The sequence below is a fragment of the Sceloporus undulatus genome, chromosome 7 (genome assembly GCF_019175285.1).
Source record: "Sceloporus undulatus isolate JIND9_A2432 ecotype Alabama chromosome 7, SceUnd_v1.1, whole genome shotgun sequence".
Taxonomy (NCBI): domain Eukaryota; kingdom Metazoa; phylum Chordata; class Lepidosauria; order Squamata; family Phrynosomatidae; genus Sceloporus; species Sceloporus undulatus.
Window position 1 is genome coordinate 38,767,932 of NC_056528.1, and position 24,244 is coordinate 38,792,175.

Consider the following 24,244-nt stretch of genomic DNA (forward strand, 5'->3'; position numbering starts at 1 on the left):
GAGAGAGAGAGAAATAGATAGAGAGAGAGAAATAGAGAGAGAGAGGGGCGGAGAAAGATAGAGAGAGAGGGAGATAGATAGATAGATAGATAGATAGATAGAGAAATAGATAGAGATAGATAGAGATAAGTAGATAAATAGATGAGATATATATTTTTATATATATATATAGAGAGAGAGAGAAAGAGAGAGAGAGAGAGAAATAGATAGATAGATAGATAGATAGATAGATAGATAGATAGATAGATAGATGGATGAGAGATAAGCAAGCAGGCAAGCAAGCCAAGATTAGAGAATGAGTTGGGGTAAATGCAGTGATGTTTTTTAAATTTTTATTTGGTGTGCATTGGAAGAGGGGTGGTCTTATACGGCAAGTATATCCCAAACTATATTTTAACTGGAAAAGTTGGGGGTCGTCTTATACGCCCAGTCGTATTATGCACAAGACAGTACTCTGGCTTGTAACTTATATATACTTCAGCTTGGGGTCACCGCTATTATTCATACACATATGGCCTTACTCTTCATGGGATGGGGTTTCTGCAGAGCTTTGGTAAGTGGATTCATAGCTCCCAGAATCCCCCATTCAATATGACATTGGTTGGGGGGGAGGTTGCTGTAGTCTGAAAAATTAACTTTTCCAAGCTCTAGATTTCTCTGCCCAGAGATGAAGGCACTTTGCTTCAAGTTATTACCTTAGTTGTGCACACTTTGTTCTTCTGTGTGCCTCACCATCGATGTGATGTTTTTTAATTTTGTTTTTAAAGTATCTTTTGTGAGCCCCCTTGGGTCCGATTTAGGAGAAAGGTGGCATATTAAAAAAATAAAATTAAAATAATAAAATGTCAAGCATATTTTTCTTGACTTTTTGTTATTTTTAGCCAGTTCATTTAATGTCAGTGCTTGTACAGATTACCTTTTTATTTCCTTGAAGCAAAAGTTCCATGTACACACAAATATTTATGTGGGGCATAACATAATGCCCAAAGCACTTTACATAATCTGCACCTGTAGTTACAGTATCTTAGCAAGAGCGGCTGGTATTGTTACCCTCTCTGTCAGTTCAAAGAATTTTCAAGGTGGCTTCTAGCCATACAGCCAAACAATAACTATGATAACAAGATAAAAGAAACATAAAAAGAACCAGAATGCAACCAGTTTTTTTTTATAAAGAAGATACAACCAAAAATATGAAAAGTGCAGCAACAAAACACAAATTAACTGTTTGTTGGACCAAACAAAGAAAAGTGGTTCGAATTGGTGCCTTCAGTTCAGTAGAGTTGCCCCAACGCCCCCCCCAAAAAAAAAGCTCTTTGGAGAACATTTTTCTAGAACAGGAGTACCAGAACAGTTAAAAGCCCTGTGCCAGACTACCACCCACCTAATCTCTGAGGCAAGACTGGAGCCAGCCTTATTGGGTACTTGCTACTGCCATGCTCCTGCAATGAGTCTCCTGCCAGTGTTTGGGACATATGCTTTTGTCCTCTTTTAAGCTACTATTTGATGACATATCTTGGTGTTTTGATTTTTTTTCCTCTTTAGAACTCAGTACAGAAGAGAAGTTGAAACGTTTACAGGAGGAAAAGCTCTGTAAAATCTGTATGGATAAAACAATCTCAGTAGTTCTCATTCCATGTGGACATCTTGTTGCTTGTAAGGACTGCGCTGAAGTTCTTGACAAATGTCCTCTGTGTTGCACAGTGATTGCAAAAAGACAGAAGATATATATGTCTTAGAAGCACTTTCCTTCCTTTACAACGACTGACCACATATGCATTGTTATCACAGAAATGGATTTAAGGGAAAGTCACTGACTGAATGCACTGATCACAAAACTGGTAAATTATTTTATAGTCCTAATGTCCTGATCCTGAATTCTCCTAGAATGGGGGATAGATAAGGTATTGTCCTCCAGGCACAATGGAAGTGCAGGTCCCATCATCCCACATCATTGGGTGTTGCAGCAAGAGTTGCAGTCCATCCTTGCTCTGGGCTGACAGGAACTTTACTGAGTTCCACAGCAGAGTTTCTCATGGATATAATGCTGTGGGCTCTCAGGATCTCCCATGAACAGCCATTGGGTGGCCTTTTTCCTTCCTCCTCATGAGATGTCCCACTTAAAGACTTCTAGAGGCCTAGTTCTCACTAAAGTGGTAAATCTGTGTGTGGCTTTTACTTCTTCAAGTGGGGATATTTCTGATCTTTGCATTGAAGAGTACTCCCTTAACCATCCTCTACTGGAGGTCTGAAGAGGTACAGTCCAGACACAGACATTCCCCCTTTGCAGCTTACCCCAAGGATCTGCCCAAAATCTGCCCACCAAATTTACTTTAAATTGAAGAAAGTTTCAAAACAAATGGAGGAGGAGCAAGACTTTATGGCATTTTGTACTAAGGATGCCTCTTCACCTAAATCAGCAGAAACCTCTCTTGTTTGGTGGTCCATCTTACACCTATCAGATAGAGAATTTGGCATAACCCATCGCTCTGAAGTTTTCATAGTGCACATACATAAAAAATTGTGCTGCTATTGTTGTATATCAAAATGTTACCAAAATAAATAGAGCAACAGTTGGATTGCTTAGTATCAATGCTTGCAATTATTAAATATCTAACAATGTATAAGTGGACACCAAATGTGAATGTGCAGTAGTTAATGAGTACTAGTCCCATTGCTTTAATGTAATTGGAAAATGCGTTAGACTTGAGGGCTTGATCACATTTTGCACATCCCAGTCAGTTTCCAGAAAAGGAAAATGGGTTAGAAAGATAGGCTAACAAAACACAGGGTAAATGAAATGTCTTTACAGGATTGCTGGTGTGGTCTTTTCAGACCATAGCAAGAATGTAGATAATATTTTGTGAATTACAGAACGATGTGTTTTATTTTCAATTCTAATGTAATGACTTTAGTCTACCATCTAGGTGCCAGTTTCTAATACTATAGTTTGGAATATTGTCTTCAGCTGACAATGAAAGTACAGTATATGATCTGAAGGCATTAGGTGATATTTAATCCCTTTGTTAAGATGCAAATATTATTCATATCCCAGAAAGCTTTGGCTACTGGTGCTAAACTTCAGCGTATCTGGATCCTGCCCCTCGCTGTGCTAATTTGGTAAATTATGTTTTGTTCCTTAACTTTGTGAATAGATTCTTCAAGATCCCATATGCTATTTTTATGAATTAATTTATTTATAGCACTTTTGTGCAGCTTTTATGGTTCTTATAAGGGTCCTGAAAGTGCTTTACGTAGCAGAATACCAATTACATTATATGTCATAATCTTTCTACCTACTGTCTTTGTAAATCCATATATACTAGTTGACTACATATTGGTTATTCTAGAAACACTAGCATGAGCAGGTCTAACATGGACCTCTTAGCATTAAACAATAGAATGCTAACAGCTAAAAATTATATGTAAGCTGTTCATGTGTAACTACTTTGGTCTGCAGTGGGGTTTATGCATGAGTATCTAGGTACACACTTATATATTGGGACACTGATTAAAAATACTGACATGAATGGCTTCCTCTAAGTTCCTCGAAAGAGCAGCATAATCACCTCAAAGTCTCTGAACCCCTAAACATTTTGCTGGAATGAAGACTGACAAGTAGTATCTTCATAGCTCTATACACCTGCATTATGGATCAGGCTTTACATGTTTTTATTGGCTAGTGGGTTTTTTTAAAACTGAAACAAATGCTTTAAAGTGGTCTGTGCTCATATGAATAAATCACCAGTGATCAAATTTATGCACAGAATTTTTTTTAATCTCCAGATTATATGACAGTTATCTAAATGTCACATGTATTGACTGAAATCCAGTTGCTTAATCTTAGCTTAATTCAGTGAGGTCTGTAGAAGAGCACAAGATATCAACAGAAATTAAGACTGTAAAAGTGCACTGGCAAAAGAACTGTATTCTTTATCGATGATCAGGCTATCCATCCCACCAGTTACATATTTGCACATTTCTTGCTAATCCATTTGTGTTGGCAACACTACAAGAAAATGTTGTTATATGGAAAAAGACGTTCACAGCATTTGTTCACAACAATCCAGTTTTTTTTTAATCTTGCTGATAAGAAATCATTTTAATTTATTTGACGGGTTTTTAAATTATGCATATTATAAAACAGATTTGAAATCAAACTGTGTAATAAGCTTGGATATAAATATTGTTGTTCTTTAAGTGAATAATAATTCTCCCCAATTAAAGCTTTGAGTTGAGTAAGCAATATTCCAAAATATGGAAAGGAAATTATTTTTTTAGAATCTTGTAATTATGTAATATAATCATAGAACTGTTTTTGCAATCTCAATTTGACAGTTTTGAATAAAGTGATTTTTCTAATCAAACTGTTTTCTGCTGCTAACAATCCTGAGACTGCTGTCTTTTTGTTCACCTGCAGCTCCCTCTTCCTCAATATAGTAGTGTTGAGAATAGAGAGAGATACATAGGCATTGTTATATAGTTTAGATAACATTTCGTGTGCATTTAACTTCCCATCCACCTCTCAGGAGACTGAAACGTGAAGTCAATACTCTATTAATATTTAGGTTTTTATGTACAGTTGACTGCTTTGTAGTTCTGCTGTCATCTGTTCTCACAGTAGATTCTTATAATCTTCAAAGGTTGGGATTTCAGCTTTCATAGGAGCAGGTCTATTATTTTGTTCTGGCGGTGATATGACCCTGGAATTTCACTGCTGGAGAAATACTTTTGATGGGTTTAAAGCTTGCGTGTATTATGTAAAGTTGGATGTCTTTTTATGCACAGACTGCAACTGCAGGGAAACGTAAAGGACAAATTCCTCCCAAGGAAGCTCTGATATTAACATTCCAGGTGCACCAAAGCTGTACTCCAATCCTTAGGACTGGACTGTGGCTTTGGCATGGCTTCTGGCCTCTTAGGACGCATGCATCATTTAAACAGCATACCTCCAAGTAACCCAAAGCAGCTTTATTTTGGCCTGTCTGTATGGGCTCATTGATATATCTATATCGAGCAAAAATCTATATGCTGTTTGAAGGAGAGACATTTTGTAACATGAAGCTGAGGTTTGTATCTCACTATCAACCATTCTCAAGCTGGTACATTCCAGGTGTTTTATATTACAAATTCTGCAGATGGTGTCCTCATAGAAGAGGGACAAAATGAGGGCATCCCTCCCCCCAAAAAAATCTGCCAAAAAATTATGCCCCAATTAACTTTTCTTTCAGTCTCCAAATTTCTAGCATTGCAGCAGCTTTAAATTCCAGTTGTGTGTTTAGCCATACAGTTTAGGCATCCAAAGTAAAAAGGAGTAGGCAAAATTCGAAAAGGAAGGGAAACATAGCAAATATAACTATGCAAAGGGATTTTATAACACATTGGAGACAGACTGGCCCAAAGTGCCGGATTGTGCCATGGCAACAGAACGCTGTGGGTCTGATCCAGCTTTTTTCCAGTGCAAAAAGAAGCTGCAGAATGCTGCTCTTTGTGCTGGAAAAAGGAGCCCTTGCCGTCACACGACAGCTTTTCTGTGCTCCTGCGGCCAGAGCGCCAAAAAGCTGCCACCATGTAAATGAATGGGCAGCTTCATGGCAGCTTCCTGCCAACTTGGGGTCATGCGTTGGGCATATGCCTTGCCCCCAGGAAGCTGCCGTTTTTTGCCAATCTGTTCCGGCCCTATCTGAAAGATAACAGTTAATAGCATGAGCTTTCATAGACTTGAGCCTACTTCTTCAGATGCTGATTTTCCAGACTAACATGGCTATGTTTTTGAATAGCAAATACAATTTTCAATATCTCACTCTTGGCAGTGTTGGAAATTTGGGGGAAGGAAATACTCATTTTGAAGAGCAGAATTTTTATTTGGAAGAGCAATGACTTCATCCACCTGCCATAGTAATACCTTGTTTCTATGACTGTCAGAAGCTATAGTCCAAAACATGTGGAGGATACTAGGTGAGAGACCCGATTAAGTCACAGAATTTACAGCAGGGGTCCATAGACTCAATAGATTTGAATACATTCCAGAATTGTGATTTTCTTGAATGTGTTGGTTTATACCCCCTTTTCAGGAGCAAATTGAGAGGGGGGGAAGGGGAGGAAGAGGAAGAAGATGAGATTTGTGAAGTTTTGAATACATAGCCACTTTTGTTTCTGTCGAAAAAGACGATACACTTGGGCATCAAGCAACGTCGTTGCTCAGCCTTCAAGCGATATAACATTCTACAGTGTTATTTTATCTTTTTTGCTACTTAACATTGTTGCTCAGCCTCTTATATGGCTATTGTTTTCTGAATAACATTATTTCTTACCCTTCGGAGGACAATAGACTCTTAATTAGAGGTTGTTTGGTGACGTTTTGTAGTGGAGTCTCCTTCCTTGGAAGTCTTCAAGCAGAGGCTGGATGGCCATCTGTCAGAGATGCTTTGATTGAGAGTTCCTGCATGGCAGAATGGGGTTGGACTGGATGGCCCTTGGGGTCTCTTCTAACTCTACGATTCTATGATACTATGAGGGAACTGTTTCAAGAGGAAGACTGCAGATTGATTTAATCAAGGAAATAGTGAGTCTGAGTCTGCAAAATCTGAACAGCACAGTTGATGACCAGGGCTCTTGACATCATATGGTCACTATAAATTTAAGTCAACTTGATCCCTAATAATAAAAAAACTCATACAGAAACACAGAGATTTGGAATATTACTTTAAAAATCAACATGTTTCTCATTACGTAGTTTTAATTATTGCAAGTACCATGCTACCCCTAAGTACCAAGTAACACAATGTATTATTGATGCATTGTACTTCATGTTCATTTTGTTCATTAACCAACATCCTAATGTTAACACTGTCATTTGAATGAATAAATGAATTAAAAGAAAAATGTGAAAAAGCAATGACAGATGGTCAAAAAATATTTTTTGTTGTACAGTTCCCTAATCTCCCTGGAAGCATGGCTGGCCTTGCTACCTGGTGGATGTTGGGGCAGTCCAAATCTTTGGTAATGGAGTTACTTTTAAGGTATTACTTTCAAATTCTGGAGATGAAATGCTGTAGAAGGATACTGTGAGCACCAATCATCCTTGAGTGGACGCTGCACCTCAGATCCATTGCAAGTCCCACCATAATGCTTACATTTCTAGCTCTGCAGTAACTGAAACTGAACTGTGCCATTGTATACAGTATATGCATATATGTGACTTCAAGTTGCCTGTCCTCATATGGTGACCTCATGAATTTCATAGGGTTTCCTTAGGCAAGGTATGCTCTTATTAGCCATTGAAAAAACAAGGGCAATTACCTCCAAACCCTATAAAGGTAAAAGGAAGTTGCACATACTGTAAGTTCCACACCTCCACCTTGAAATTATTTCACTGTATCATTATGCTGTGACCTTCCATGATTCATTGTTAGTCAGAGGCTTTGTTTTGAAAGCTTTGCGCATGTAACATGAGATAATGTCATCAAGCATTGCACTTGTCACTGAAAGAGGTGAGGATAATATTCTGGATGGATAGGTCACATCATATCTGTAGTACAGTAACACTATAATGGCATGACATTAATCATTTGGCTCTTCATATATTGTTGGTCTGGGAGTCCCAGCAATCCCAGCTGGCAGAGTCAACAGTGAAGAAAGATGGGAGGCCTGCACAATCTACACCTACTGTAAACAATAAAGAAATCTTTGTTTAATTTGACATCAGACACATGCCATGAAGGTGTGGCGGCACATGAGGGGTGTGGAATCATAGAAGCATAGAGTTGGAGGACACCGCAAGGGCCATCCAACCCCATTCTGCCATGCAGGAAATCTAAACCAAAGCATCCCCATTGACAGATGGCCATCCAGCCTCTGTTTAAAGACCTCTAAGGAAGGAGACTCTACTACCCTCCGAGGAAGGAGTTTGTTCCACTGTCGAACAGCCCTTACTGTCAGGAAGTTCCTCCTAATGTTGAGGCGGAATCTCTTTTCCTGGAGCTTGGATCCATTGCTCTGGGTCCTAGTCTCTGGAACAGCAGAAAACAAGCTTGCTCCCTCCTCAATACAACATCCCTTCAAGTATTTAAACAGGGCTCTCATATCACCTCTTAACCTTCTTTTCTGCAGGCTAAACATACCCAGCTCCCTAAGTTATTCCTCATAGGGCATGGTTTCCAGACCCTTTACCATTTTAGTTGCCCTCCTTTGGACATGCTCCAGTTTCTCCACATCATTTTTAAATTGTGGTGCCCAGAACTGGACACAATATTCCAGGTGGGGCCTGATCAGAGCAGAATACAGTGGCACTATTACTTCCCTTGATGTGGACACTATACTTCTATTGGTGCAGCCTAAAGCCTCAAACACCTGCATTTGGGCAGAAACAGGATGTGGCATTTGCCTGCATCGCTTTAAAACACCGAAGAGATTGCCTGAGAGCGTTGAGGAGAAAGGAGAGACATTTCACATTTACTTTGTGCATGTAGGATATTGTGCTTTGAAGGCATAATTTTAATTTTGCTAGTTGTCGTCAGGACTATTAGCACAGCATTCAGTGGCATAAGGGAATTAGGATTTATGAGTAACATCATCATCATCATTATTATTATTATAGTTTATTTCTATAGCGCTGTAAATGTACACAGCACTTTACATACAAATAATCAAATCAATGAAAATATAAAGCCTGCCAATGGCGTACAATCTACAAAGTACATATAGACAATAGGTAATAATATAAAATAGAATTAGGTAAAAAAAAAGCAGGCAACAATTAAAACATCAGCATCCATTATCTAATCAAGTATCAGATAAATGTTCACAGTGAGCCTGGAAGCTGTCAGTCTAAGGGTTCTGTTATGGCAATCTGTGCCCTTGAAGAGAGTTTGGACTTCATTTCCCAGAAGCCTCAGCCTTGTTGGCCAATAGCTTGGGATTCTGGGAGCTGAAGTCCAAAATCCCTTATTTGTTGTATTCCGCTCTTTCTCCAAAACGGACTCAGAGCGGCCTCACAGTCATAATAATAATAATAATAATAAATGAACCTTTCGCTTTTCCATTAAAAAGGAATTTAATGTAATTGAATTAATTAATTAATTTAAATTGAATTAAAGAGCAGAGTTTGGTGTGAAATGGGAGCAGGGGTGTGTGACCCCCAACCCTAACCACTGTTGTTGGGCGGAAGTGACGCAGGGAGGCGAGCGCGGCTTCCGGTGTTACAAAACCAGCTTCCCCTCCGCGGCGCCCTGACGCTAGCCCCGCCCCCTTCCCCTCCCCGCTACGTGCCAGATCCATCCTCCCCCGCGCGCGCCAGGGAACAGCCGGGGGCGGGGCCGAGGGCAGCGGTGACGTAGGCGCAGAGGAGGGCGGGGCGAAGAGAGAGAGAGTGAGCGTCGGAGGAGGGGGCTTGAGGTCCGCGCATGCGCGGCGCCTTGTTTACCCCGTTCTCCTCTCCATCCCGGATGGAGAATGGCGACGTTGCGCGCTTTCTGGTGTTTTTCCCCCTCTCGGCTCTCTTTCTTTTGCGCTTCCTGAGTCCTCCCAGCAGGGGCCGCTCTAGGCCCGACGCAACGGAGGCTCCTCAGTGGCCGGCAGGTGGCGCCTGCGCCTTCCATTTCCTCGCCAGACGCCGAGCTGCGAACACCCCAAACAATCCCCAGCGCCACCGCCGCCGCCGAACCGGACCCTCCGCCGACCCCTCCCGCCCCGAAAGCGCTCTCTCTCTCTCGGGAGCCCTTCGCTCTTCCCGCCCCTTTCGGACCCCTTTGTTTTTGTTTTGCTTCCTTCATTTTTATTTCCCGCTCGTCGGCCGAAAGCGCGGGGGAAAGAGGGCCTCGGAAGTAAGCGGAGGAGGATTGAGATCCAGAAGGCCCTTAGGCCTCTTCGCTCCACGGCGAGGTACGTCCCCAATCGAAGCTTCTGGAAGTTTTGTATCTATCTCTATAGAGAGAGCGGATTTCCCTTCCGCTCTGAAGAAGTTTGTATCTTAAAGATAAGAAATGGAGCAACAAACAACAAGAAGAAGGGAAGGGAAGGAAGGGAGAGCGCGCGGCTGTGGGTCTCTTTAGAGCCAGGGTCTGTCATGCCCTAGTTATTTATTTGTTTTCGTAGCAGTCATGGTGATGGCGGTAAATGTCGGGGGAAGGCATAAATCGAGGCCGGGGCTTGGGCCTAGTCGTCGATGTCGTCGTCGGTGGGAGGCTGGCAGCGGAGGCAAGATGGAGGACGAGGGAGGGAGGCGGCGGGAGAAGGCAAACAGGGCCAGCCCCTCCTTCTCTTCCTCGGCTTCCCTTCGAGGAGGGAGGCTCGGAGTGTCCGCCTTTCGGGGGCCTCCTCGCCGCCTCCCCCAAAGAAGGGGCTCTCTCTTCGCCTCCGCTTCTGCTCAGGGAAAGGCCCCGACATAAAATGGAGCCTGGAGAGGAAGAGAGAGAGGAGGGAGCGAGGGAAGGAGGGAGGGAGGGGAAGCGGAGGGAGGCTCCTGGGGCGCCTGGGCTGCTGTGTCTGCTGTGTCTTCTTCTTCTTCTTCTTATGTCTTCCTGGCGAACGGGGCCGTCCTTGGAAAGATGGAGGGCCCTGGAAGGCTTCGGGGAAGGCGGCCTCCAACCCGCCTTGGCGCCGCTTCCAGCTCGCTTTCTGGCCCGAACGCCGCGGAATCCTGGGAGTTGGAGTCCGTTCTGGGGCTCTTGTAGCTTTGCCAGGCGCTTGGGTCCCGGTTTGAGACCGCTTTAGCTGCCCTGACTCAATGCTCGGCGATTGTGGGAATGCTGTGGCTTTGTGGGAGACAGCCTCCTGTGTCTGTTGTGGCGCCACGCAACAAACTACAACTCCCAGGCTTCCATAGCATTGAGCCGTGGCGGTTAAAGTGGTGCCAAGCTGCTTTGTTTCTGCAGTCTGGACGAATGCTGCTACTCCTACTCCTCCTGATATTGACTTGTGCCCTGCTTTTTCCTGACATTGGGACTCAAGTGGTTTACAGTCTGAAACCCCTTCCCTGAAGTGTCCCTTTCTCTCAGCAAGACCCTTCCCTCTTCCTCCCTTTGTGAGGAGGGTCCCAGGCAGTTTCCCTGCTGCTCCCTAAACCCCAAGAGAGAGAAAAGGGGGAGAAGGTGAGTGAAACCCCGCTTGTGTTGCGCATGGGAGGAAACACACACACAGAGATGGTGAGCCAAGAGAGGCTGAGAAGAGGGTCCCTTGAACTGCCATGACTCTCTGCCCTTGCCTGCCTCTGTCTTTTGGGGGCCACAACGAACTATAAACCCCTGAATTCCAGGACACGGAGCCAGGGCATTTGAAGCGGTGTCCCAACTGGGTTATTTCTGCTGTGTGGATGCCATCTTGGTGACTTTGGGGGGAAAGGGACAGGAAAGGGCACCATTGGGACTTTTCCTACCCAGCCTGGCTCAGTAACTCAGGGAAGTGGGGAAACTTTGAGGCTGGTGAAATGGGTCCCTTCCACTGCCCTGGTCAGATCTTTTTTAGCAGTGCTTTTTGTGGGTTTTCAGGCTGTGTGTCATGTTCCGGAAGAGTTTGTTCCTGGCATCCAGGCACAGATGCTGATGAAAGATCAGGAATAACCTCTTCCAGAATACAGCCTCATAGCTTGGAAAACCCATAAAAAACTATGGATGCTGGCTGTGAAAAAGCCTTAGAGTTTTTTAGTGTACAGTCCTAGCGATGATCAAACTCTGTTTCTGGAATTCAAAGATATAGCTGTGTTAGTCTGTAGAGAGATATTGGAGCCCCTGGCAGCATGATCTTTCCTAGACTCAAATGCATCTGAGGAAGTATACTTAACTCTAAGAAAACTCATGCCGCCAACTTCTTTCTTCAGTCAGTCTCAAAGGTGCCACAAGATCTCTATTTCTGGACTTTGGCTCCCAGAACTCCTGACTGCTGAAGTCCAAAAAAAGCAAAGAACAAAAACACATTCATAGGACCAAAGTTTGGGTGCCATTGCTTTTGCAGCGACGATGCCCAAACTCTGGCCTTCCAGCTGTGGCTTGGGCTTCGGCTCCCAGAATTCCTGGCTACTGTTGGCCAAGCTGGCTGGGGCTTCTGGGAACTGAAGTCTGAAATAACGTCAGGCCCAAAGTTTGGAGAACGTACTTAAATCTGAATGGCGACTTGGAGGAAGTAAGGGGACCTGAATGGTTTGGGATTTATTTGGCTGGGGTTGGCTGGCCTCCTTCTTCCTGGGCATTGTGTTTGGGGGAAGGCCCAGTCTCAGTTGGGGGGAGACCCTCAAAGGATTAAATGGCTCCCATCTGTCCTCCCAGCCTGGCAGCGATGCTGGTGGTTGGTGGGGGTTCCCGGTAGTTATACCCACATCAAAGCCACCTCTCTTTGATGTCGGTGTAACTATCGGGAGCCAGCCTCCCTCCCCCCCCCAGGATTCCCCACCATCACCATCTTTGGCGCCACTTTTTGTTGTAAGAGCCTTTCCTACTCTTCCCTTTCCTTTCCCTCCCAAACTGACCCCCCTTGCTTAGGTAGGAGGTTCTCCTCTTTTCCCTGCCCCATGTTTCCTCTCCTTCCAAGTGCCACCACTTCCATGTGGGGTTATTTGTGTGTGTGTTGTGTGTATGTGTGTGTGTGAGGGGGATGACCTGAAAAGAAGCGGTAGTGGTGCATCTTCAAGTCAATTCCAATTTAGGGCCACCCTCCCCTGGGGTTTTCTTGTCCAGACTTGCCCTGACGTCATTTCCCCCTTGCCATCCTCTGAGACAGTGGTTCCCACACTGTGTCCTTTAAGAGATGTTGGACTTTGGCTCCCAGAAGCCTCAGCCACATTGGCCAATGGTCTGGGATGCTGGGAGCTAAGATCCAAAATCTTTTAAAGGGCACAGTTTGGGGACCATTGCTCTAAGGCCTGAGAATGTGCCACATGCCCAAAAGGTGGGTTTCCAGGGTCGAGCTGGGATAGAGTTGGAGTTCATGGCAGTACTACTAGGCTCTCTCCTGGAAACTAGAAGGTTGGTGAAGTCTTGAACACATTCAGGTATACACTGGGGTAGATATGGTGATTTATCTCATTGGAACCCCCCCCCCCCAAGGACTGGCAGTCATTTGGTCTTGAGGGAGATTGCTGGGGTTCACCCCAGTAGTCCCCAGATTTGGCAGCTTCTGGTTTCTACTTTGGATAGCCTTTGGCCAACTTGGCGGTGGGTCTTGTAAGCTAGTGGCGGGTCTCCCTGAGCTCTGCCTCACCCCAGAATTGGTGGGTCATGCTAGTCATTTGGTCTTGAGGGAGATTGTTGGGGTTCACTTCAAGATTTGGAACAAACCCCCATATTTCCTGGGGTTCACCCAACAGTCACCCTGGCTCTTGAAACACACTAGAATCCGAATGGCACCTATTCATTTTGGGGGTGGGGGGGGGAGAAGGAGTTCCTGTATTGGGAGAAAGGCGGGATATACGTAAATAAGTAATAAAATAAAATGAAAAGTGCCCTTGACTAACTTGGTTTTTGTAATCTAGTTATGGGCCTCCTTCCAAATGGCTAGCCCAGGCATTTTAGGTCCAAAACACACTGCAGAAACAATCGAGTTTGAGACAGCTTTAACTAGCCTGGCTCAGTGTTGGGGAATTGCATTTATTGTGGCACCAGGGCTCTCTGACAGAGAAGGCTCAAGTGTTTCACAAAGGCTACACTTCCCAGTATTCTCTAGCCTTGAGTCCCAGGCTGTTAAAGCAGTCTCAAAGTGGATGATTGCTGCAGTGTGTTTTTGAACCTTAGTCATTTGGTCTGGAGGGAGATTGCTGGGGTTCATCCAACAACAGCCTCTGCCTCTTGAGACACAGTAGGATCTGAGTGGCACCTCATTATTTTTGGGGGAGGGGAGGAGTCCCTATATTAGGAGAAAGGTGGGATACATGTAAATGAATAAATGTTACACAATCAGAAGGAGGCACCATTATTATTATTATGTTTATTTATGTCCCGCCTTCCTCCCGGTACAGGGACTCAAGGCAGCCCTTGCCCAACTTGGCTCTTTCTTGTAAGCTGGTGTTTGGGGGTCTCCATAGCACTGCCCTGGGAGGCTTCCACTCCTCGTCTGCAGCCCTTATTCGGTAGTTCTCTGGGCAAAGAGGAGGAGGCGGAGGCGGAGGTGCTTTCTTTGGTCGCCACACCCCGTGTTTGTTTTATCCTGGCCCAGGCTTTCTTCCCCAGAGATGCTGGCCAGGCTCCTCTCCTTCCTCCCAAGACTCTTGTCCTGCTTTGTGGGGGTGACCTGTCGAGCCCAGCCCTCCCTTGCCAGCCCCCTTTCTCTTGTAGGAAGTAGAGCCTTTTCTTTTTCTCCAGTGCTGCAGGAGGGGCTGGGGAGTCGGGTTTCCGAAGTGCGTCACAGGCAGCGCTCCAGATGGGGCCTACTCAGAAGCAGCCAGGGTCTCCAGCTTCACAGAAAATCATCCCCCTTTTTCCTTCCCTCTCGGATTGGTCAGCCTCGCCAGCAAGAAGCCCCCAGAAATGCCTCTCTCCTTCTTTCTAAGCAAGAATTCACCAGGTTTAAGTGCACTTGAGGAAAGAAAGGGAGCTGAGATTCTGTAAACATGAGTGGGTGTGCTGCCAGGGAAAGGCTACGCGGCGGTGGCAACAAAAACATGCAAAACAGTGTTTTCTGGCAGAGCGTTGCAGGTTTCTGGAGGAGACCTTGTCTCAAGGAGGGACATTTAAATCCCAACTTTGGATCATGAAGAACAACAACAAGCTGGTTGGGGCCTTGGAAATCTCACATCTCCCCATGTCATTGGCCTGAAAAAGTCCTACTTAAGGACATAGCACTTTTAAACCAGAGTTTATGGTCCGTGAAGTTTTTGGGCTGCCTTGCAGCTGAGACATAGTTCTTTTGACAGTGTGAAGGGCTTCTGTCTTTGTTATAAACACGTGTCCCTCCGCTTTCGCAGATTTGATTATTCACGGATTTTATGAATATGTTTTCTCTAGGTCCTCCAGCGCAACTCTATGGTCAACTTTAACCAAAAGTCACATTGAAGGACCTAGAGAACAAAACACTAGGCATTGGTAACTCCTCCAGTACAATTCTATGGTAATTGTCTGGCAGATGTTGTCCACAGAGTTGCACTGGAGGACCTCGAGATTCCTAGAGAGGTGTTCTCTCAGACAAAAATACGGTGTTTTTATTATTTGCGGGTTTTCAACATTCATAAGGGTCCTGTGCCCCTATCCCCAGTGAACGTGAAGGGACAAGTGTATATAGGGTCATGTAGCATGTCTCCTTTATGGCGGAATAAGCAAACTCTCACTTGTAACTAATCAACTATGAAACAGCTGTATGTAAACGTATTTAGTTTTTATTTATTTAGGAGTATCTATACCCCACTTGTTGTTATTGTGTGACCTCAAGTCATTTCCAATTGAAAGGCTTTCATAGCAGAAATTGTTCAGAGAAGGTTTGCCCTTGCCTTCCTCTGAGGCTGAGAGAGTATGACTTGCCCAAGATCCCCCAGTGGGTTTACATGACCAAGCAGACTGGCCCTTTGTATTCAAATTAGCAGAGTTTAAACAAGGTTTTCATTTTCGTGGAGGTGTAACCAAGGATTTGTCTTTACCTGACCTGAAATATGACCCACTTCTAATATGCTGTGTACGTTTATTTCCTCCCCTTCCTTTGACTTCTCCAGCTTCTGGATTTCTTTTACTTCCACTTTTCTTTTTCTTTTTTTCTCCCTCAGAAACACTAAAAATAAAATACTCTTTATCACTTATATCTGGTTCTGGTGCCACTGAGACATGTCATTCTGGAGTCCTTCCTGGCTTCTGTGAAAGTATTTTGTGAATAACAAACACCCAAAACCACGAATTTAAACCGCTATTAGACTCAAGGTTTTTTGGGATGTGTGTGTAGCAGAGTGTTGCTGTGTGCCTTCAAGTTGTTTCTTACTTACGGCAACTCTGACATGAACCTATTACAAGGGTTTCTTGGCAAGATTTGTTCAGAGCAGGTTTGTCTTTGCTGTTCTCTGAGGCTGAGATGGTGTGACTTGCCTATGGTCTCCTAGTGGGTTTCCATGGCCAAGGATTTGAAGGATTTGAACTCTGGTTTTGCCACCTTGAGTCCCTGTATTGGGAGAAAGGTGGGATATAAGACAACAACAACAATAATAATAGCAAACCACTAAACCACACAGGTTCTCGGTAATAATACAGATTTAACTGTTCTTTTTGTGAAGTATGTAGCTTCACAATTGTAAATTGTAAGTATCAAATTTTTTTGCAAATATTAAAAAAGCAGTGTTAATGGTTTATCTGAATGGGAGCAATACATATTTTCAGCAATATTTTCCCTGCTTTCTTCACATGTACTCAAAGAAGGGCCTACAACCCATTTAGATTGCTTTTATCTCACCTAGGTGCCAGGGATGTCAAAGTTAAGTTACAGTATTTTACAGTTTTTCAGAAGGTCAGTGTAGCCATTTTATTAACACACTCAAATGTGGCTTGGAATTATAATTTTGCTAACATATGGGCACATACAGACAGGCCAAAATAAAGCTGCTTCAGGTCACTTTGGAGGTATGCTGTTTAAATGATGCATGTGTCCTAAGAGTCCAGAAGCCGCGCCAAAGCCACACTCCAATCTTTGGGACTGGATCATGGCTTTGGCTCAGCTTCCGGACTCTTAGGCCACATGCATCATTTAAACTGCATACCTCCAAAGTGACTCGAAGCAGCTTTATTTGGTCCTGTCTGTATGGGGCTATATGATTATTCTGATTAGTAATTTTTGCTCCACTTCTGTCTTTTTGCCCCCCCCCCCCAAACACACATATTTATTTCTTTATTCATTCATTCATTCATTCATTCATTCTGATGGGAGCTGGTGGCTATAGCCTCATTTTGTGCAATTGAAAAAATTGTAGGGGAAAAACCCATATGTAGCAAAATAATGTTAATCATATGTTTGATAGGATAGGAAAAAATTCTTTACAGTACAGGAAACGCCATATTTGATAGAACACTTGGTTAAGCCAGTTGCCTCCTTCTGTTCTTTGTAACCTTTCTCAAAGGACCTCCAGGTGGTTTACAAGGCCCCATTTCCTTTCTTATTCTAAGAGCATCTAGGAGAATAGGATTTGTACCCAGCTCCCAAACACACACACACTCACTCTTTTTTGAATGAGCTGTTGAGGTTGATGCGGGTGGATGGGAGGAAGTTGCTGGTATTGTCATTCCCACTTGAGTAGACTGGTTCATGGTTTGAAGTACAGTTGTGAAGCTGTATAAAGTTCAGGTAATCACTTGAGTGTGAGATGATTTGGTTTTAAAACCTAAGTGGTAACAGTAAACGGCAAGGAAGAGGTAAATAAGAGCTTCCCCTTTTCTTTTCCCTTTCTTTCTTTCTTTCTTTGGCTTATGCAGTTTTTGATCATGGTTGTCACCTGAGGGTACCCAGGTCATGCAACACAGAATGTTTTACTGAACAGTGTATTTCTGGAACTACAATAGTCCTTTTGTTTTGAATTGTCATTTACAGAGTTCAAAAAACCCATAGAATTGGAAGATACTGTGGTCCGTTCAGTCCAGCCCCCTGCTACATGTTTCTTCAAAAGATTCTTGTGCTTTCCATACATATACTGTTTCCCACAGAAACATTTATCTGTTTGCAGACATTATTTGTCTAGCATCTTGTGTTTTATTCAAAAATAGATGTAAAGCAGTAGTCACATTAAAAAATAAATTCTTACCACTGCGTTTTGAGTAAAGGGACATAGTAGAATACTAGGTACTCTTTTTCCTGTCTTAGTGCTTTTATATTGTAATGATTTTTAGTATTAAAGTTGTCTAAAACTGTCTTTAAGAACTGTTGCCCCATATTTGTTCTGTTTGGCTCTCCTCAAGCCCTTTTTTACTTCATGTGCGAAAGGGGAAAAAAACAGATTTGAAAGTGTCGGTATCACATTTTTTAAAAAAATACTGTAAATATTTGAGCAGTCAACAGAATTTTCCAGACCGTTGTTCATATCCATAGCCTTCCCTAAGACTTCCTTCCTGGTTGTACATACTGTTATGACTTCCCCTTCCTAGTTATACAACTGTGCCTTTTCCTATTGCACAAAGCTGTTTAATATATCCATAATTTTTCCACCAAATTTGTATGTTAGATCATTTGTGTAATAATCCCAGTTTGTAAATGGTGATTTCTCTGGTTACCAGTAGAGGGTAAGCCTTTTCTCCAGGAAGGTGAACAGTTGATGGTTTAGTAGTTAATGGCTAGTTCATGATTTATTGGCTGCAACAACTTGATATTATTTCAAATTTGTTTGCCTAGATAGGTACGTATCACAGTATGCTAATAGTGAATGTTGACTGAGCAGATAAGATTTGGCACCTGTTCTTAACTGTGATAATTTATTTGTCATTTTTTTCTTGGTGTGTGATAGCCTTTTGATGTTTTGTATAACCCTCTTTTTAACAGCATGTTTCATTAGTTCATGTTAGTTTGGGATTGACAACCATTGTGTGATCACTCCCTCCGCCCGCCCCCCAGCTTTCACATTTATTTTTTCCTAGTTAGAAAATCCACTTTCATTGTTTGTCCATATGTAAATAAGCACTTAATATTGTTGTGAGCTCAAATCCTCCTATTTATAAAATCGTTCTGCAGTATATGTCTACTGTACTAAGGACTGGGTCACCTGCCAAAGTGGTAACTGTGCTCTGTTCATTTATCTGCTTCATTAAATAAAATGTTGAGTAGAAGCAGTGCCTGTAGAATACTATTCATGTGCTCTCTCAAAATGACTGACCCATTCACAATTTGACAAACAGATGTTTATATATTTCTGTAATCCTCTCAAATGTTTCATCAGCTTGCTTACAGGAATGGATTATGAAGCTGTTAGAATTTCTCCTTGTGTCAAGGCATAGTTTTCCAAGCAGTTTATATAGTAATTGTTTTTTCATGAATAAGCCTGTGCATTTACACACACACATATACCCCAGCCAGATATCTTTTCTGGTTTCGCCCTCTTTCTCAGGTCTCTGAAGATGGTTGATTTGCAGACAGGAATTTCCCTAACAGGAGTTATCTAGTTTGTCCTAATGATATGGAAGATTGGTTGTTCTTTTGCAACGTAAGACAAACCATACTCTTTCTCCCTAGTTCTTAGACCAACAGTAATTCCTTCCCTGTTGCAAATATAATGGGTCTTTAGTCTCTTCCTGCTCCAGTATATCATTTATGTTGAAATGCAGAACTTACATGGGCAACTGTCTAGTGAGTGTATTACATCCCTGCCACTCCTGAAAGTCACTCATAGACAATTGCTTTGATTTCATTATTGGTCCCCCCCCCTTCCAATTCAATCCTTCCATCTGGATTTTTATATCCTAACCCACAGAGGCCTGGTGCAATCTATCCTTGGCTGTCAAGCCATAGATGCCCTTCTTTCCTGTACACATGCTTTCCACGTACTAGACCAGTATAGCCTGATAGCATGGCTTACTCCTTCTAATGTTCCATTAGTACTTGGGTCTTCTGATGAGTTGTTTATATCTAGAGTTAGGTACTAGTGGATTGTCTGACTTACTGATTAAATTAGGAGGAGGAGCTAATACCCCAGAGGACAAGATCAAAATTCTGTTGTTCTATTTCTTCTTGCTCATTCTTGTCTCTATTTCTTATGTAAACCAAATATTCCACTGTGAAAACTCCACAACACTTTTCAAAAAGCCAAACAAACACTTAGACCAGTGGTTTCCAAACTGTGTAGTACTTTCCATCATTTACTTGTGGTTCATGGATGATTCTCCAGGATGAATTGCAGCCATTAATGATCACTCTCTGTGTTCGATCTGGCAACCAATTACATTCACTTACACTAGCACTGGTTAACCTACTGTTTACCAGTTTGCGAGGTTTGGGAGAACCTTATCAAATATAAATATATTAGATCCACAGCAGTCCCCTGATCAACCAAGCTTATAACTCTATTAAAAAAGAAATAAGGTTGGTTTGACATGACTTGTTCTTGAGGAACATATGCTGGATAACATTCTTTTCATAAATTTTAAGCTAAGTGTTCACAGACTGTTTAATGATCTATCTGTTCTATTATGTTTCTGGGTACTGACACCAGGTTGAATGAGTGACGGTTGCTTGGGTCCCCCCCCCCCCCTTTGAAGATAGGGAAACATTTGCCCTCCTGGCAATCTCTCCCATTCTCCGAGAATTCTCAAAAATGTCCAACAGTTGCCCTGAGATTATATCTGAAAGGTATTTTTAAAATAAAAATATTATTAGATGCAGTTAATCTGAGCCTGGAGGTTTAAATTCATTTAGAGTAGCTAAGGTATTCCTTAACTATACACTTACTTATTCTGGGCCGCATTCCCCTTACTGCATCATTTGTTCTATTTTAACCATCTGAGCACTGTTTTCAATTTGGGAGAAGACTGAAGGTGTCTGTCTCTTGTTAGCTTTTCACCATCTTCTCTATTGTTTCCTTGCTCTTTAATTTCTCTCTAATTGAATTTTTAGATAAATTTGTGGCGGTCGGTTTACTGATGGCTTATTAACCATGATAGATGTGATCACAGTTTCCATTGCATTGACTAATAGATTCTTCAGGCTGACAAGCTAAATGGACATGATTGTACCTTCTGTGGATAGCCTATAGAATCTGGTTAGGTGATGTAGGAAGACAAAGGCAGGCCAAGACAAGTCATGGGGATTTCTCTTCTTAGAGAATCTTGTTGATGTCATTGTTGAAATGTTAAATGTGTTCATAACCTTAAAGAGCCAATAATAGGCGGTAGACAGGATGCCATTTTCATGATAATTTTTTACTCTACTAAGTGAATCCAAGGCAAGCATTTTTAGAAAACTTGCTGTGTAAAGTAAATCCTAGTGGGGTGGAACATAACTGATTAATTTCTAGGATTCATTGGTCTTGGTAGCCAATTTTTGGTTACTGGCACCTTCTTGTCAGAGTTAGCTACAGCAATGAAGTTCTTTGATTTGCATTTTTGCCTGGAGAAGGTACCCTTGAGCTGGACTTGCCACTATCACTGTTGGTTAACACTTTAAAATGTAGATTTCCAGTGGGGATCTGGAATGCTATTGTGCATGAGGGCAATTTAATATAGTTTTGGATGCTTCTTCAAACATGAAGCTTATGGACTATTCTTGATACACGAGAGAATAGAATGTGGAGACCTTTGACACATTGAAAACAGTAGAATGACCATGAACCCCTTTGATTTTTCCCCCTTCCCCACCTTGTGAAAGCTCTAAATCAAATGGTTATCATTTGGAAATGAGCAACTATTTTTGCTGTTCTTTCTTTAAAAAATTGGAACAGTTCAAAATTTAGTATGTACAAAGTCTTTTCTAATTGTCACATTGATTTTGCATATTCATTGGGTCTGCAAGAATGACTATACTTAAGATTTGAGGTAATATATCTGGTTTTGTGAACTTGACAATGAATATAAAGGGCTCACCTTTTGAGAAACTTATGGGAAAAATAACTAGCAGTTATTATCTGGATACAAGAAGTAATATTTTACTTTAGCAGTCTTATGTATGGAAATTAAAGTTACCAGGCAGTATGGCTGTATCAGAATGCCAAATCAATTTAGAATGATGAACAATGGAAGATGCATTTTTGGACACTTACTCAGTTGGCATGACATTTTGCATTTTCTGCACAGGGCAGGTGTTGTACAACCTCTGTATTTGCAGGGGATGGATGCATTCCTGGATTAAACATGAAAACACAAAACTGCGGGTAATTGCGAACCCTATTGAAATGAATGACTTCAGGCAGAAGTTGACCATAGAGTCACGCTGGAGGACCTAGAGAGAACTCCTCTCTAGGCATTTCTATATCCTGCAGTGGAACTCTGTGGTCAGTGACTGCCAGAAGCATACCATGGAATCACACTGGAGAACCAAGAAAATGGCTAGAGCAAACATATTTTTTCAGACATGCTTAAGGAAAACCATAGGTACTGGTCCTATGGATGCAGGGATGATACTGTATAAGCTAGAGTGATGGGACATAAAACTATAACATTTATATAGTGGCTGGATAATAGGCCATGAAAATACCTTGTCTTGTTACAATTAGAATTATATCTTTAATTTTTTTAACCTAAAAAGTAAATTTTATTTTAAAATACCAGTGAACAGTATTGTGGTTTGGTACTGAGTAAAAGTTAACAGTCTAGCATAGATGGGAACTTTGGAAAAGTTCAGAAAGGTTTTTGCCTTTGTGTTTCTCCCCCACCTCAAATTGGAGACAGCCAGGAAGTGCAGAGAAGCAAATCCCTTCCGACTTCTTTAAAACTTGCATGCAGCTCCTGCAGTACTAGCCTGAATAGTAGTGACTATTCTAACATTAAATTGTTGATAAAGAGCTGAGAAAAAGTCTGTGATTAAACTTACTGTATATATTCATGTATAAGTCTAGAAATTTAGTCTAAAAATTGACCCCAAAAAACAGAATCGACTTATCCATGGGTCAATATAGGTGCTTTACTTTGACTCTTATTTTAATAAAAGAACTACCATATTTTCCGGTGTATAAGGCGACTGGGCATATAAGACGACCTCCAAGTCGCATCCAGCCAGCGCCCTGGCCTACTATAGGCTGAATTAAGGGGATCTGGCGTCCACATGCGCCAGCTTGAGGGGGCCTCTGTGGAGGCCTAGAAGGCGGGTGTCGGTTGGAGGTGAGAGAGGAAAGCGGAGGCGGCGAAGGCAAACATACCCCTCCTGGTTCTTTGAGGCCTCCATAAGGGACACTGCTGCTACCACCTCCGAGAAAGAGAAGAACCAGGAGGAAGGAAGGAAGGGTCCAGTCCATCAGCCTTACTGGTTGAGGGGGTGACTAAAGGGCCACCGTTTGCCTCACCGCTTTGTTCGGAGCAGCATCAGGAGCCGGGGCAGAGAAGCGCAGTCCTGAGGGGGGCAACACCAGTGGCGAACGGTGGCCCTCTAGTCGCCCGCCCTCAGCTGGCAAGATTGACAGACTGGACCCTTCCTTCCTCCTCCATTCCCTCCTTGACCCACTTTCCCTCCTCAAAAAAGAGTAACTACATTTCCCATCATCCCCACTGCTCCTCCTTAAAAGGGAGGGATAACGACACCTCCCATTATCCCCCATGCCTCTCCTCCTTCTCTTCCTCCCATTTAAAATAGGAGGATAACCACACCTTCCACTATCTTCTCCCTTCTCCTCTCTCTCCCCCCGTTGAAAGGAAGGCGGGTGTCGCAAGTGGCGCTCCGGCCCCACCGTGGAAGAAGCTGCTGGAGCAGAGTTTCCCGGGTGGCAGTGGTGAGGCATAAGGGGCTGACTCTTTCCTTCGGCCCGACCATCCCTTTCCCAGCGAACCGGCTCTAGAGCTGCTTCTCCGCTACCTTTTCTGGCCCAAAACCAGCAATGGCAGCCAGAGGGAGCCAGGCCGTGGTGCTGCTGGGATAGGAACCTGCAAGGACTCCAGAGACAGAGAGGTGGCTATGCCATTCACCTGCTCTGTGAAGGCCGCCAACCACAACCCGGCGTATAAGATGGGGGCAAAAAGTCATCTTATATGCCGGAAAATATGGTGCTATCTCCTGGTGGAAGACAAGAGTGTAATCTGTCCTGGAAGCACTAATCCACCTCTACTCTCTCATCCATCTAGCGGCCTTTAGTGTGAATACAAAACAATTGTACCTGCTGAAATTTTCTAAGTTCTTTGGGACTGTTTTCCTTTGCTTTATCCTTTAGATCATTTGTTACATGCCCCTGAGTTTCACCCTTGACATATCCATGGGTCATATCAAAATCCATAATTTTGGCCCCCAAACATACTCTTGACTTATAAATGAGGTCGACTTATTGTTGAGTATATACAGTATTTCAAGCCAAAGTTAACTCCTCCAAATTGTCTTTTAGTAATGTTTTTATTGATTTTTTTTATTAAGTTTATAAATCATAATGTTACTCTTCATTTCTTAAAGGAAGATAGATTAAGAATCTTTGGTTTCTCACTGTCATCCCAGTTTATTTTAAGAGAAATATAACACTGTAGCAAGATTCAAACAAAGCCTCATCAATTTCCTTCCCCTCGTTGAATAATTTTCATGGGAGCAAATGAGATTACCTGTCATATATATATATATAGAAACATACCTTTTTTAGAAGGCACCTGCATTATTTTTGTGTCTTTCTTTTGGAGGATGTCTAAATGGATGGCTTCTGCATTTTTCAGACAATGCTACCATGTTCTAGGCTGCTTTAGGCTACATT

At 42.7% G+C, this 24,244-nt stretch overlaps 2 protein-coding genes across 3 annotated transcripts in view; both read left to right on the forward strand.

The window, feature by feature from the left end:
• The window catches only part of LOC121936807 (X-linked inhibitor of apoptosis), an 18,756-nt gene extending 14,375 nt beyond the window's left edge, over positions 1-4,381 (forward strand). Inside the window, exon 6 of one of the 2 annotated variants that reach the window (XM_042479429.1) lies at positions 1,543-4,381. In XM_042479429.1, coding sequence (XP_042335363.1) covers positions 1,543-1,736 — 194 coding nt within the window. In that variant the 3' untranslated portion in view covers positions 1,737-4,381. The remainder of the gene's footprint in view (positions 1-1,542) is intronic. The other variant, XM_042479430.1, reaches the window with a different exon arrangement.
• A 5,054-nt stretch (positions 4,382-9,435) lies between these two features.
• Positions 9,436-24,244, forward strand: part of STAG2 (stromal antigen 2) — a 69,479-nt gene continuing 54,670 nt past the window's right edge. The window contains 1 exon segment of the mRNA XM_042478387.1: positions 9,436-9,879. The gene's annotated coding sequence lies outside the window, so the exon portion shown is untranslated.